Here is a 15545-nt window from a genome sequence, read left to right as displayed (position 1 = left end):
AATCTCTTTCCACATGAGTGGGAGAGCAGGAATAAACTTCTGTGACCTAAACTTACTCGACGTGCACTGGGATGGGAAGGGGGAATGTAGGAGCTAGTAGTTAGAGTCTGGAGGAAAAACCGCTGGCAGCAATCGCTGTAACTACACAGCCAGGGGCCAAATACGGAAGTGAAAGCATCTGAATTCCATGTGGACGGTCAAGGAGAACAACAGAATGTGTCTCTTGTTATTCATTCAGATCGTTTATTAAGAGTGAAAGTCGGGCCGTCCCATCCGTGTGATATTGCAACATGAAAAGTCACGTACATACTAAGGAGACCCCACAGAATGGAGAGCCTTTCAACAGTACAGAGCCATAGATTACAAAATTAAAATACAAGTGATCCCCCAAATTTGGCAGGAAACAAGTACAGTATGAGGAGGCCTGGAATGGAAGGGCACTTGCTTTTTGATAAGGCAGTTACAAAATGGAGAACAAACCCACACGCTGAAAACATTCTGATGGGCATAATGGAGAGCAGACACGTAAAACAGGGGTCCTGTATGACCCTCCGCCATTGGCGAAGATGCATTCATGGAGTGAGAGCAACCGGAGGGTTTGTGGTTTAAGACGTGAGCCAGGTGAAATAACTGATTGCAGACATTTCTACCTTAAGAAGAGGTCCCACCTTGCCCCAGACTAGACTCCATCTCAAAACATCAGATCAACTTGACCCAACCTTGAACTTGGGAACAGTCTGCAATAAAATGAAGGGACTAAAAAGGCACCCCCAAACACCGTGCTTTCCAGGCCATGACCTTGAGTTTACTTTTGTCCTTCAGTTCAACTGCCTAGCCCAGTAACAGGGGCCGGGAGGCTGGGAATCACAGGGCGTCAGAGCTGTGTCTGTCCAAGTCAGGGCCATCTGAGTGACACAACCCCAGAGGACCACATGAAAGGCAGAAGCCTGACCAACAGATCACAGAGCAAGCCCATTTTGTGAGAACTTAGATTCTAGGGCAACACTACGTCTCCCACAAGGGCTTCTGAATCACAGTCTTAAATCATAAGCTAGAACTGTTCTCCCCTCACATTCATTGTGCAAACTCAGCTGACTGCTTTCCTAATCATTTCACACGACCTTGAGCAGCTCAGCATGTTGGTTCACAGCCCCGAAGAGATGGCCTTGGGAACCTCTCTGCTCAGTGGCCAGGTCTCAAGAATCTGAAGGCAGTTACATTAGACAGGATTTGAGTCCTGTGCAAGTCAGAGAGTGAGCAGAGCTCTGGACAGGTCAGGAGGACGAGATGTTAGTCCAGACAGTGCCATGTGACTCGGGCAAGTTGTTCTGAATTTTAGTCTCCTGTCTTTAAAATGAATGAGGGCGCACCAGCAACCTTAAAGGACTTTCCAGCTTGAAAGTATGGCACTTCTAGGACACAGAGACATGTGGTGTACCCCCCCTCCAAGGTATCCTAAGCTTCGTTTGCTCAATAAAAACGTGTGAAGAACTTGCAGAAATTTTAAGGTAGAAGCCCTCAGTAGCCGTGGAACCTTTACACTCCACAGGGAGCAGTGTTTTACAATCTTCTAGCTAAAACTCTTCCTGAGTGATGTGAGCATCTGTTTTTGTGTGGCAAGCATGGAACCAGGGTCTCACACCTTCTTAGGTTATTTTTTATCAGGCTGATAGCATCCCTTCCTCTCTTGACCCCTCCGTTAGCTTCAGCGGCAACAAGTGAGTATAACCAGGCTGATGGTGTTTCCACAACATCCTTCAACAAGAAACTAAATGGACCAATGCTGAGGGGGAAGGACAGTCAGCACACCAAAGTGTCCATCTGCCAGCTGCTCCTTTCCAAAAGATGGCTGCTAGGCCATGGGACAGCGCCAGCGATTGGGTCCTTGGCCAAGATGAACAACTCGTTCCACATGGCCCCTACTGGGGACAGACTAAGATGGAAATTACAGAGAACACAGAAAAGCCAGAGGTTTACAAAGATAGAGCAGGCTTCCCCAGGAGGTAGTGAGTTCCCTGTCCTCAGAGATGTTTAAACCCAGACTGCTCAAATCCTTGGTGGGACAGTTGTAGGCAGAATGTCAGCACCTGTGGGGAGACCGGACTGATGACTCAAAGACCCTTTCCTTACTTTTGGATCTCACCATTATAAGGACTGAGAGCCTTTAGGGGACTTCCATGAAGCAACTTTGCTGGGATCCACGGTCTGGACAGCCTACTTCAACAGACAAGGGCTCCCAAGTAAATCCCCTGTCCTACTTTCTCCCTTGTCTACCAGCTGGTTGTCCTGCAGGATATTAACCAAGAAGTTCCCACAAAATAAGCAGCAGAAATGCCAAGGTTAGATGTGACATTCCAGCTGCAAACAATTATTAATATCTGTTCCCTGGAAGGCTAGCAGTGAATATTTAGCTATGACAGGAACATCTACCAACTTGGTGGCTCTAACACATAAGTGAAATTCCTTGTCATTTTACAATGCCAATCTTGAAGCCTTTGGTTTCAATCTTTCATGGGATTCAGCTACGATCTTTTTCACATGCTGTTGCCAACCTAAGAGTGTGTTTGCTGAAATAAGAAGTTTGTCCATTTGTTTTTTTAAAACCCTAAATCAGAGTGACATGAGTGGCAGGATGCTGACATTTCCACGTGACAACCTTCAGCGCATATGAAAGAACCACACCAGGCTGGACCGAGGCAGGCACCATACTCTTTAAGAAGACAACGTCCGCTCTGGATTTCACATTCCAGTTTTGCCCAGGAGCACCAAGAGGAGAGAAGGCAATGTTGCAACATTACAGGTGGAGAGAAGCGCAAGAGTCCTTGGCAGGTGCGTAAAAATGTAGGCAGCCAAGATGAACACTGCTTTCCCCAAACCCCACTCCTTCGGAGGGCCCCGCCATTTCCCATAGGCAGAAGCCTCCTGCGCACAGATCAAGCCATGGGAAACTGCAGAAGAGGCTAAGGCAAGCGGCTTAGTGGTTTGATGAAAGAACAGATTTCTGCACACATGAGAAACGTCAGTTCAGATAGCTTTGTCTTTTCTCTCATCTGACACGTTTTCAAAGGGTGAAAAGATACCCACGACCTCCATTTTCCAAAAGCACCTCTTCCGAGGAGAGGCGGCACAGCGTCTGGCCGAAGGTGCGAGTCTCCCCGGGGTTCTGGCTGGAACCAGAGCGCGCTTACCGATACACGTGAACAGATGGATCCTAACACCACAGCTTCTTGTACAGAAACGTACTGCTGTCTCTCCCCACTGGGAAACGGACCTGCTGTTCAAGAAACAGTGACAGGATCTACACATCTGCAATTTTCACTTACACATCAGAAAGGTACACTTTCTTGACAAGAGATGGACCTTTCCAGACAGCGGGTTACCAGTGCCTTAACCTCTAGGCCTATCTGGCCCCCCAAACTGCAGCCTGATGAGAAAACACTCCCCTTGACAAGGGGGGGGGGGGCTTGGTGTTTGATGCCTCCAAAGACTTTCTAACTCAGCCTCTTAGGAAAAAACCCATACAAGCCACATAACCTTTGAGCCTTCCTGATGTCCACACACCAACATCTTTCAGCTACACGCAGTACGACAATTTCTACATACTGAATCTGAATGACTAAAAACACTCAGAGAGTACCTTGACGTGCCATCCATAGCCGGTGTATTAAAATAAGATCCCCTCATAGTCTAGAGTATGCTCTATGTACATTCATTTATACATATTTAAAAAGGCTGTAATCTGCTAGACGTGCATTCTGAACACTGGTGAAAATTTGCTGCAATGGAACACACTGCATTTTAGTGACAGGGTGGCCTGTCCCTGGTCCACAGAGAGCATGGCCCTCTGCCTCACAGAGCGGAGACCTTCAGAAAGTGCACCACCCTGCTTAGTGGGGTTTTGTTCTGACTTCTCTGTGCTGATGCCCAGAGTAAGCCATCTGTGGGACATTAAAACTTTCTGCCGGGCCAGGCCATCCACAGCTCCTTTTACAATTTAAGGCTTAAGAAAGAACTCACAATTGAAACTGAGTAAGAAAATGATACTTTTGACCACAGTATGTGTCAAGACGGTCAGAAATTAGAATCCAAGTCCTTTTCTTCTCTTTTTCTCCCAGCCCCTATTCACATCCTTTGTCCCCTAATACACTGATTAGAAACTTTTTCAAAAGCATATTTTTGGGTATAAAGCTTTGCTTTCAAAGGAGACTTTGGCTCTGATATAAGAAGATAGAGGAATCTGAGGTTTTGAACATTAAAAAAACTCAGGTAATTATTCATACTTAAAAAAAAAAAATCATTTTAGCAATCTTTTTCCCCTAAAAGGGAGGCAAACTGCTCAGAAAAATGAACAATGGCACTGACCTTTGCGAATAGCTCAAACTCATGATTTGCTGGTGACCCCGAGCCCAGGGAGTCAAGGCCAGTCAGACTTTTTGTCCCAGAACTGGACTTATGAGCAGGAATTACATGATCCTTGGCAGCTTTCTTGGTGGTTGTGAACTAAGGATTCGTACTTCTGAAAACATAGGCCCCAGATCACTAAATATCTCCATCTGTCAAAGCATTTATGGCCTAGAATGACTGAAGTCATAATTCGTAACTTCACCCCAAAAAGTAAAGCACAGATGGTGTGCAGAGGGCTGCGTCTCCTGTGAGGGTCTCTGCATCAGTGTTTCTGGAACCTCCATGAACAGAGCTTGGCACATGCGCTTGCCCTCAAATCCTCTTGTGATGAGAAACCTCCTGCTAGTGCATCAGAACTTCCTCCGTACTCTAGAAGTTAAGTGGTGAGCAACAGAAATGGCAGGGGTCTCATTACCTAGAGGTGTGAAGCAGATGTTACGAGGCCGGCACGGTCAGTGACAGTGCAACTAGCCAACAGATACTGCTCGAGTGCCTACTGTGTGCAAGGCGAGGCACGGGGCCAGTGAGGAGGACCGCTGTCGAACTGATGTGCTGCTAAACGACAAAGCTTGCAACAAAGCGGGGGCACGTCTGTCTGTCCCCGGCAGACCCGGGTCTACCGCTCCTCAAGCTGGCTGGGCCTCACTGCTATCCCGGTGCCACCTCTCACACAAGGCAGAGTGGTATTACAAGGTGAGTACCGAAATATTTTTTATCCCACACTTCCAGTAGAATTGGCTTAGTGCTTTGTTAAATGCTACAATACATAGTCTCTCAATCTCATTATGGTCTTGTTTTTTCAGTCCAGCAGTTGCCTTAAAAGAAAGTCTTTGTATAACATGCTGACTCATGAGAATATGATTCTCCTGACCGAAAAGATTTACAGTATTCATCATTCAAACTTCTTTATTTACAATAAAATTTAACAGTCTTTATGGGCCTAAACGTGGCAGATATCACCTGTGCATTAAGCATCATACTTTGTTCCTTGATGCGCTTCTTCCTCACTCAAGCTGCTTGCCGCCCTCCGATTTCTGGTCCAGTCTACTCTTGTTACTCTTAACCATGTAGATGAAGTAGGCGAGGGTCTCTTTTTCATTCACAGGTATGTTCCTGAAGTGTCGGCTGACAGTCTACATGAGGGAAAAAAACCAGAGTCCATTAAAGCATGCATAAATCAGGGCCACAAAATCTGAACTGTGCCAAAGAGGGAGCAGGACTTAGCTTCCAGAGCTAGGGAGGGGATTACGATCACTGCAGAACTTCCTACAGTGCTATACAGCTCAGAATGCCCTTCTTCTCCAGGGGTCTGCGGGATTTGGTTTCCAGGACTCCAAAAGCAGCCCTTTAACCCACAACACTCCCAAAGTGCAGTTCTATTTCAGTGGCAGCCAACTGTCCATCATGGCAAAAAGTCAAGGTCATCCCCATGGAGGAACAGGTTGGGACTGCTCTGCTTGGCCAGCTGCTACCATCTCCAGCTCTCAGGCCCTGGGACTGGGCAGAAAAGTGTCTTTTTAAAATTGTGTCAAATGAGAGGCGCCTGGGTGGCTGGGTTGGTTGATCTTGGCTCAGGTCGTGACCTCACGATTCTTGAGTTCAAGCCCTACATCGGGCTCCCTGCTGACAGTGTGGGGCCTGCTTGGGATTCTGTCTCTCCCTCTCTCTTTGCTCCTCCCCTGCTCATGCGAATGCACGCTCTCTCTCTCTCAAAATAAACAAACATTAAGAATAAAGTAAAATTGTGTCAAATGAATAGCCAGTTGTTCAGATGTAAGTGTTTGACCCAAGAATTCACCTAAATAGAACTGCCTCTTGAAAGACACATCACATTTGAAGAATAATCTGTCATTCACTATGCACTCCTGACATTTGGCTTTATTTTATAAGTCCTGAGAATGCAGGTCTCCTCTTGCCCCACCTCATCCCATCCCTTTCACCAGGGTGAATGCTGGAAATGGGTAACATTACCTTAAAGGGTTAAGTCTTGTGCACTATGTTTTATCTAGATGCTGAAGAAGTTTCAAGTAAAAATGATAGATCAGCAAGAAACCCCTAAAGAAAAGATCAAAAACCTATGGGGCTGTGAACTTTTAAGGAAATTTCTGATTGGATTGAGGGGGCTAGGACTGATGAAAAAAAAAAAAGTCAGAGAACTAGCACTAAAGAGTGGTCATCTCTGGATGGTAGGATTATATTTTTCTTTTTTTCATTTTCCCAATTTTCTACAATGGGCAGAAAAGCACATTAAGAAAAGCATGAGGAGAGGTCCTCACACAAATGCCAATCGGACAGAAGTATCAAGCCAGGCTGTCAATATTTTAAGACAATGGCCAACAGACCATTCTCCGCCCCCTCCTCCAAATTGTATTCAGAGCTCAGGATAGGAGAAAAATTTCTTGGGTTCTATTCATTAGAATAAATGCTTCCATTACCAACATCAGAGTAGAAGAAATCAAGGAAAAAAAAAAAAAACTAAAGAAAAAAATAGCTCCTAAAGAACATGAGCAAAGGTTTTGGGGTGATTAATCTGACACACCTGATGTGCAGAAAGGACCATATCTATAAAGAATCTTACAAAACAAGATTCAAACAAATGAACAAACAAAAGCACACTCAGGACTTAGGATCAGGAGTCTTGAGATTCCAGGCTCAGTTCTGCCATGAACTTGCTGTGTGATTTTAAATAAGTCATTTCCTCTCTCTGTGCCATGGTTTCTGTGATAGAAACTGGGCCTTTCCAGGTAAAGCTGTGGGATTTTGGATTGTACAAAAGAGGGACTAGGAAGTTGTTTCCAGAGCTGTGGAGGGCATTATGATCAACAGACACACATAGCGGTAGGGGGAACCAAGGTCACTGACAGAAGCACACTTCTGGCTTTCTTTTTACAGTGCAATTTGTCCACTTACTTCTGCTAACTGGGCCTTATTGAAGCCTGGTCTGGTCTGCAATTTGTAGTGTCGTTTATAACGCCGTAGAGTGTTCACCTGCAGCTGGAACAGGTCAACCTGGAGAGAAGAGGAGAAACACATTATCCATCACCTGATTAGGCATGACTCACCAGGAGTGCACTATGTGCCCAGCACTACTCTAGGAGGGGCAGGGGTGAAGAGAACTACAGAAACATCTTAGAAATGATCCACTGAGGACTAATAACTTGCTGGGAGGACAAAAAACAAGACAAAACAAAACAAAACCAAAAAACAGTGGAAACACAGTTCTGGCTGGGAAGGGGTGGTCTCAGGGGGCTCACGGAGGCAGTGAAACTGAAGCAAAGGAGAGCAGGGTTTAGAAAGATGGTAAGGACGGGGCTAGTGTAGGGAATGAGAGAGAATACCAGGAGTACAGAGAGTCATGAGAGGAAGTCATGAGAGGAAGAGGGGTCATAGGCATTAGTGACAGGTTTAAAAGGTGGGACTGGAGGGCAGCAGGTCTCAAAAAGCAGGAGCTACCATAGGTAGTAGAGGGTGATGTTCCAGGAAGATGTGTCTAGTGGGGGCTTGTAGGGAAGACTGGTGGGGGGTGCGGGGGGTGATGCTGTAGCAGGGATCAGAAATGAGATACTCGAATTGAGCTTTGGAGGCTGGTGATACTAGAGGGGGACACTAAGATGGACAGCAAAGGTAAACCCAGACAGGCATCCTGGAGGACGACAGGCCACAGCTTGGCAGCAGACTGGACGGGGAGCATGAGGAAGGACAGTGGGAATTACTGCTGTTCTCAAAGAGTTCCTCCCTAGGCTGAGCCTTCAGGTATCAGAACCCCCAACAACTCTTCAGGGAAAACTGAAAAGCTACTGTAGCTAATGTACAAATCAGCAGGTTAGGTTGGGGTCTCTGCAGACGGCTGGATGACAGAGGGAAAGGACCCCCCCTTTTTTTTCTAACACAGGAAGAGAGGAAAGCTTCACAGTCATGAGATATTGAAGGCCCAGAAAGCTGGGCTGCTTTTACCTGCCTCTAAAAGAGATGTTCTTGCTTCGGGCAGGTGGAGAGCACTTAAAAACAAAATGAATGATCAATATGAGGGACCAAAGTCCTTCATTCTTTTCAAAACATTCCTCAAACCTTTTTTTTTTTTTTTTTTGTAAAAAGCATTGAAATTGAATACATCCATTTCTTTATAAAATAATAATACTAACGCTAAAGGCGACAGAAAAATACTATAAACCAATGCTAGAAAAAGGGACACCGAGAGGGGCAGGGGAAAGGACCATATTTCCAAAGGGTTTCTCCACATCTGCAGACAAAGGCCCGCCTACTCTTTCTATTCCTACGCAGTCATTTCCACTCTGAGTGCTAACAGGCAGTTGCCTTATGAAATATTCATGTGTCAAATATTCAACGTACATTACCAACGGTTCTTCTTCTGCTGAGTCTTAAGTGAAAACAACTTAGATAGAAAGAAAAGCCAATACTGCTTCCTGCAGGCTTGCACAGGAGGCACTGGCACCTTGAAGGTTTGAGAAGTCTCAGTCTCATCGTCTAGTGCAATGGTTCTCCACAAGGGATGCTTTTGCCCACCCCCAGCCCCCCCCACTCCGCCCCACCAGAGGACACCTGCTAATGTCTGAAGACATTTTTTGATTGTCACTACTGTGGCGACTGGCATCTAATGGATAAAATCTGGGGATGCGGCTAAACATCCAATGATGTCAGGGACAGCCCTGACAGCAAAGGCTTATCTGGCCCCCAATGTCAGCAGTGCCAAGGGTGAGAAACCTTATAGCTGACTTTGGAATGGCTCCTTGGGAACAAGCCTGGACCAGGGATCAGAGCGACAGAAATCAGAGCTGGTATGCATTGACAATGCCCACCTTCATTTTGCAGACCAGAAAACAGAGGGCAAGTGACTTCCCTCAATCCATATAGGCTCAGTCTCCACCTCTGAAGGCAAAAAAAAAGTTTAAAAAAACTTGCCATTGTGGTTGTAGTTAAGAATTTATCAGGGGTTTCTTGAAGAAAGGCAGTATGGCCTACAGGAAAGGACACTGGACCGGAGCCCCCTAACTCTATGTGTGACCTCGGGTCTCTGTGCCTGTCTGTAAAATGATGGGGCAGTGAGACTAGTTGATTTCTAAGTTTTCAGCTCTCAGATTTGATATTACCATGATTCTCTCTCGATTCACTTTTCAAACAAACCACAGCAAAACAAAGGGGACTAAAATTATTTCTGAAAACAACCAGTGGACCAGGCCAGAGATAACGATCACATTAGAATCCATTCTCCCAGCTTTCTCAAGCTGATCCTTTTGACCTTTACCTCAGGAATGTCAGTGTCGTGCTCAGGAGAATCTCCGCCATCGTCACTTGTCTTCCTCTTCCTTTTATTTCGTACACTCTGGATGAAATTTTTGTGGAAGTCGCAGATATACAGGTGCCTTACCTGATGGGAAGCAAATTAAAGTGAGAGTTGCCGATTCCATGGAAACAGCAACAGGTATCTACCAAATTATGGGGTTCTCGCCACTGCAAAGCACTGAAGAGACAGAAGGAAGAATAAGACGTAGGCCCTAATTGCTAGAGGTTTTATGTTGGGTTGTAGAAGAAAAAACCCACAAAGAGACACGAACATTACTATCACACTGGGCGGCAGATCATAAACTAAGTCCTCACTGAAGGCTAGAGACGATAAATGGTACGGATTCAGCCACGGAAGACATGCCTGTGGCTGGGACAGTCAGTGCAGAGGTCCCTGACTACAAGGGAGAATTTAGAGGTAGATAGGAAGCATTCCAGATGGGAAGAAGAGCCAAGACTTAGAGTCTCAAACACGGCTGACAAGAAGGCGTGAGGGAGACAGCCCAGGGTAGACAGTGTCAGTGAGGTGGAGATAACGGCCCACATGGGAGCACAATGAGAGTTCGGGGGTGGGGGCTACGAGAACAGCTTAGACTTTCCTTAAGACAGAGTCCCCCAAGGTTTTGGAAACAGGGAGTGATGTGACATTTTCAGACCTGTAGGAGTTATGAATTTACAATGGGCTGGAAGGCACTGTCTCAGGAAGGAGGAGAGGAGGAAGGATGGGGCTGTGGCGACGGCAGACAGGACTTCCTATTTTCACACGGACAACAGCTACTACTGTAGGATGACGTCTCTCTGAAAAACTTGATTTCTGTGTATCAGAATTATACTTCTTGCATCAGCACACCTCTGGTCCACAAAGAGAAGTGGAAAGGTGCAGAGATTCTCATTCTCCCAGAAGCCACATGGAAGAAGGTGGATGCTACCGCTGATTTTCAAATGCAGGCTGGAGGCATAATAGTAAGTGAAGGCAGCAACAGCAGCTAAGTAGTAACGTGTTTTTACTGAAGAATGTAAGTGCCAGGGTTGGCTGGAGGAGACACTCAAAAACCTAACAAACTAAATGCCTGTGTAAATGAATTGGGGTTGTTGACACTGAGGCAGATGTCACACAAATGTTCTTGAGGGACTTCTGAATTTGAGTTTATTCCTTCTTTTTTTTTTTTTTCTTTCTTTTAAGTAGGCTCGGTGCCAGCATGGGGCTTGAACTCACAACCCTGAGATAGAGAGTTGCATGTTCTACCAACTGAGCCAGCCAGGAACCTCTGTTCCTTAAATTCTTTTATTTTTTATTTTTTAAATGTTTACTTTATTTTATTATTTTTTTAAATTTATTTGTTCTTATTTTATTTTTGAGGGAGGGGCGGAGGGACACAGAGAGAGAATCCTAAGCAGGCTCTGCACTGTCTGCACAGAACCCGATTTGGGGCTCGAACTCACGAACTGTGAGATCATGACCTGAGCCGAAATCAAAAGTCAGATGGCTTAACTGACTGAGCAACCCAGGCACTCCTAATTCTTTCCTTCTTTCTTTCTTTTTTTTTAATTTTTAAGCTTACTTATTTTGAGAGAGCAAAAGTGAGCATGAGCAGGGGAGGGGCAGAGAGAGAGGGAGAGAGAAAATCCCCAGCAGGCCTGACGCAGGGCTGGAACTCATGAACCATGAGATCATGACCTGAGCCGAAATCAAAAGTCGGACGCTCAACAGACTGAGCCACCCAGTCACCCTATTCCTTAAATTCTTAAAGATAAAAGTAAGCTGACAGGAAACCAACATCAATTAATTCAGGTCTTTTCACAGAGAAAATAATGAAAATCGCTTTGCAGTCAGATGAACAATCACTTTCATGTGGTTGGGTTGGGGAGTCATGAGTACTTTTCAGTTTAGATTGTGACCATATCTTGCAGACAGCAGGTGTTCAGTAAGTGCAGTCGCACCAACAGAGGCGTCCCTCGCATCTAAAAACAGCTTAGGCCAGCAAAAGCCACCAGTTACAAATGGTTACAAATTGGAGTAGCTTTGCCAGAGTCAACTCTGTCAAAGGACTTTCAGTTACAGCATGTCGCTGTCCCAAAGAATCCCTCCCGGTTGATGTATGGACCACGGGGCAAGGTTTTATCAGGGAAGAAAGCACACTCACACCCTACTGTCCATCCCTGATAGGAAGCTGGCCCTCATGTTAGCTAGTTCCATGTGTAAACTCTGAGATTAAGCAGCTTCTCAAATTCACAGAGTGCCACACTTGGTAGAACAGGCCGCAGAGGTGATTTCCCGAGCTGTGGCTGGGAGATTTCAGGTCAGGACACTAGAATAATGGAATCCTGGATGGAAGAGAACTTAGCAATCACCCGTGTAACCCCGCTGGCCCTGATCAGAGAGAAACAGAAGCCACACAGATGGAGTTATGATCTGGCCAAGGTCACTCAGACCTTCTGATCCTTCACACAGGTCCTTTCCTACCCCAACATTTTCTTTATACTGTTCTCAACTTCACTTTTCTCCAGAATAAAGGAGAAATATGTCAATTGGAGGAATGTTTGAAAACATGTTATATGTTAATAACTCATAGAATACTGCCAATGTCTACATCAAATGAATTTAAACTGCCTGAGTTGAACTTTTGGTGCTATTATTTTAAAAGGTTCTCTGCTAGACCCTTTTACAAGATAAATAGTCCTTATTTCTCCTTAACCATTTTGAAGTACATACTGGTTTTCAAAAATTTCAGAGCTCAGTGGCCTTTGGGGGCTACGGGTTGAGGAAGGAGGGTGCTAGCAAAGGCTCTAGTGTTTTTCTTTTCCGTTTCCCTTTCTGCAACAGCTAAAATTTCTTGTAACACAGCAGTTACTTAGAATTGAATTCCTGCCCAAGCCTGTGAGAATGAAACAGAATCCCCTTCAGGAATAATGATTGCACACCACCACCTTGAAACAAGTTGTGAGTGATTCCATCTTGAAACACTACTCCTCCAGAAGCATTACTTTGGGGGAACTCTGGTGCCAGGCTCAGGATGCCTCTTTTGTAGACACTGTGTGTGAAAACACCAACGTAGCTCAACACAGGTTTTCCAGTGGGGTCACCGGGTAAATGGAGCCCCCCGGTGGCAGCATCACAATTGTTCAGATGTCATGGCATCCAAGGGTTTAAAAGAACAGGAAATTTCTTTTTTTTAAGGATTGGAAAATATTATTATAAGCTGCTCAAGTAAAGTCGCCCAACCACCTACACAAAAGGTAGGCAGTGTTTCCAAGAGGATGAATTCACTGCTGTTTTAGGATTAGGCATTTCACTTCAGCATGTGTCCTAATCTGGATCTCTAGCCAATTGTTTGCCCTCAGATGAATTTCTTTCATTCATCCATCCATCCATCCATCCATTCATTCATAGAGATTTGTAATAAGAAAAGCCATTAACTCACTCCCAGCCATTTTTTAAAATAGCATCTTTCCATTCAAGAGTTGCAAATATGTATTGTAATTGTTAACTTAAAAAAAACTTGGGGGTGGGAGGGAAGAGCCTGGAGAAAAGGGCAGGGAAGATATTTTATTTATGAAGACTTAATCAAGGCTTATGCATGGTGCTTGGAAGTAAATCAGATAATGGGTTTTTAAATTAACCAGCCTCTCAGTCACTGTGACACTTTGGCACTGTCCTTTCCTATCTCTGGGCCTCAGTTTCAGCTGCAAAACCCGAAGTAAAAAAGTGGCTGCCCTTTCAGTTTAACAAGCAATCTATGATTTTCCCCAACAGTGGAATTTTGGTCCTAAAAAAGAACGGATGTTAACCACCTGAACTTAGCTTGTCTACCAGAATATTAAAACCCCCCTTAACTCATTTCCAATTCCTAATCACAAGGCAGCCACTTAAGGCTTGCAGCAACAGATGTCAAACTAAAAAGTTCTTAATTGGTTGACAATAGGCACATCTTTAGAATTGTTAACTAGAAGTGGTGAAATCACACAGGAAAAGTTTCCCTATAATTAGGCACAAAACACAGGGTGATTCTAATCAAATTTAAAGCCCCCTTCCCTAAGAAGTTACTCCTAAGAAAACTGATTTTCTTCCTCCTGGTCACTTGGACTGCAGGAACCGCCTCCCAAGACCTGGTCTTGGCCTTATTTCTGCCACATCCTTGAAAAATCCCATTTCCCCACAGCTGCATGCAAAGCAGCGAGCTCGATGACCCTCTGCAGAAGCCGAGGCCGCGGCAGGGGGGAAGTAACTGCCACCTTTCCATCTCTGAAGGAATAACATGGTTCCGAGAAGAGGAGAAGTTAAAGAAGAGCTGGGCCCCTTCATCGCCCCCTCCCCAACACTTGCTCCTTCGTGGGCCAACAATATTAACCCATGTCTCCCTGCTCTAAATCAACACAACAAGCCCTAAACTGTTGTCAAATCTCCCCAGGAAGGAGAGGTCCTCGGAGCCCCCTTCCCCCCCCCCCCCCCCCCCCCCCCGCCGCCCCCAGTCTCCCGGATCTGGGCAGAATCCCAGTCGGAGCCTGTCTGCGCTGAAGCGGCCTTTGAAATCCCGAGTGCAACTCCCCACCCAGTTTGCAGATAAAGGGCGGCGAGGCCCAGGGCGGGGAGGGCCCCGGGGTCCGGCCCTCAGCCGGGGACAGCCGCCGGAGGACGGCGGCGCGCGGGGACCCAGCCGGGGACAGGGGCAGGGGCAGGGGCGGACTCACGCTCTTGTCGATGTCCAGCTTGAGTTTCTTCTGCGAGATGCTCTTCTGGACCCTCTTGCTGAAGGAGGCGTTGCCCGCGGGCCGGACGCAGCGCTCGCCGTCCTCGATGAGGCAGCAGCTCTGGCCGTAGCCCGGGGCGGCGGCGGGGGCGGCGGGGGGCCCTTCGCGGCTGTCCTCCTCCGTGCTAAAGCCGTTCATCTCCCCGCCCCGGGCCGGCCCCTCTGCGGGAGGATCCCCAGTAGGCCACTCCGCGGCCGCGCGCCCCGCGGGGCAGGTCGCCGAGGCCCCCGCACCCGAGGGTCCCGGAGTCCGTCTCCAGACCAGGCGCTGCCCTGCCCCGCGCCCAGGAGGCCCGGCTCTGCTCCGCTGCGCTCCGGCTCCTTCGGCCCCTGGCCCCGCGCCTCCGGAAAGCCCCTTCCTCCCCGCTCGAGGCCCCGGGGTCGGTTCCCGCGGCTCGCAGGGCCCCGCCGGGGGTCACCCGGAGGCGCCTTCTGCCGGGGGCCCAGAACCGTTACCCTTCGGCGGGGGCGTCCGGGAGGGCGTCCCAGGAAGCAGCCGCTCCCTGGGGACTCCGGGCCCGGCTTGCCAGGGGGTTTCGAGGGCCCCCGCCGGCTCCCGCCTTCTTTCGGCTGCGGGGCAAACTCGCCGCCGGGCAGCTCCGCCGGGGTGGCACGGCCTCCCCGCGCGGGACCCGGCCTCGAACCCGCGGCGCCCGGGCCCCGGGGCGCGTCCGGCTCGCTCCACCCCTGCAGCCGCTCGGCTGCGCCCCGAGTCCCGCGGCAGCCCCTGGGCCACCCGGCCGCCGCCCGCCCAACACACCGCACCACAACAGTTCGCTCCCCCGCCCTCCGCGGGACAGCGGAAGTCCCGCCTCCGCGCGGCCATTGGCCTCGTTCGCTCTGTGGGCGGGGCCCCTGCCGCCGCTGGCGCACCCCATTGGGCGCCTCCGCCGCCAGTCTCCGGCGCCAGGCTACTTCCTGGACTCTGCTGGGATGGGTTCAAAGTAGAGAAAGTGGAAGAGGGAAGAGTTACCCGGGTGCGGGAGGGGAACCGGGCCGCAGACTCTTCAGGCTCGGGGAGGGATAGTGAGCAGGGGCCTGGCTGGACGGAGGGCCAGATTCCGGGAACGGAGGAGCACAATCGGGGGCGTA

General features: G+C 48.0%; 1 protein-coding gene across 1 annotated transcript; it reads right to left on the bottom strand.

The window, feature by feature from the left end:
- Positions 1-221: 221 nt before the first annotated feature.
- SAP30L (SAP30 like) lies at positions 222-15214 on the bottom strand. Its single transcript, XM_019464496.2, has 4 exons — positions 14395-15214; positions 9668-9790; positions 7315-7413; positions 222-5537 (listed from the first exon to the last, which is right to left on the bottom strand). The coding sequence occupies exons 1-4, from the start codon at positions 14590-14592 to the stop codon at positions 5409-5411; spliced, it is 549 nt and encodes a 182-aa protein (XP_019320041.1). The 5' UTR covers positions 14593-15214; the 3' UTR covers positions 222-5408.
- Between the last annotated feature and the right edge of the window lie 331 nt (positions 15215-15545).

This window comes from Panthera pardus, unplaced genomic scaffold (assembly GCF_024362965.1).
Source record: "Panthera pardus isolate Hobbes unplaced genomic scaffold, ASM2436296v1 HiC_scaffold_2, whole genome shotgun sequence".
Classification (NCBI taxonomy): domain Eukaryota; kingdom Metazoa; phylum Chordata; class Mammalia; order Carnivora; family Felidae; genus Panthera; species Panthera pardus.
This window is presented reverse-complemented; position numbering and strand designations above follow the sequence as displayed.

Excerpts from the sequence above, each read along its gene's own strand:
- SAP30L (XM_019464496.2), bottom strand. The coding sequence starts at position 14,592 with ATGAACGGCTTTAGCACGGAGGAGGACAGCCGCGAAGGGCCCCCCGCC. Across the intron at positions 9,791-14,394 it reads AGCTGGACATCGACAAGAGC|GTAAGGCACCTGTATATCTG; the intron begins GTGAGTCCGCCC and ends GCTTCCCATCAG. Across the intron at positions 7,414-9,667 it reads ACGACACTGACATTCCTGAG|GTTGACCTGTTCCAGCTGCA; the intron begins GTAAAGGTCAAA and ends TCTTCTCTCCAG.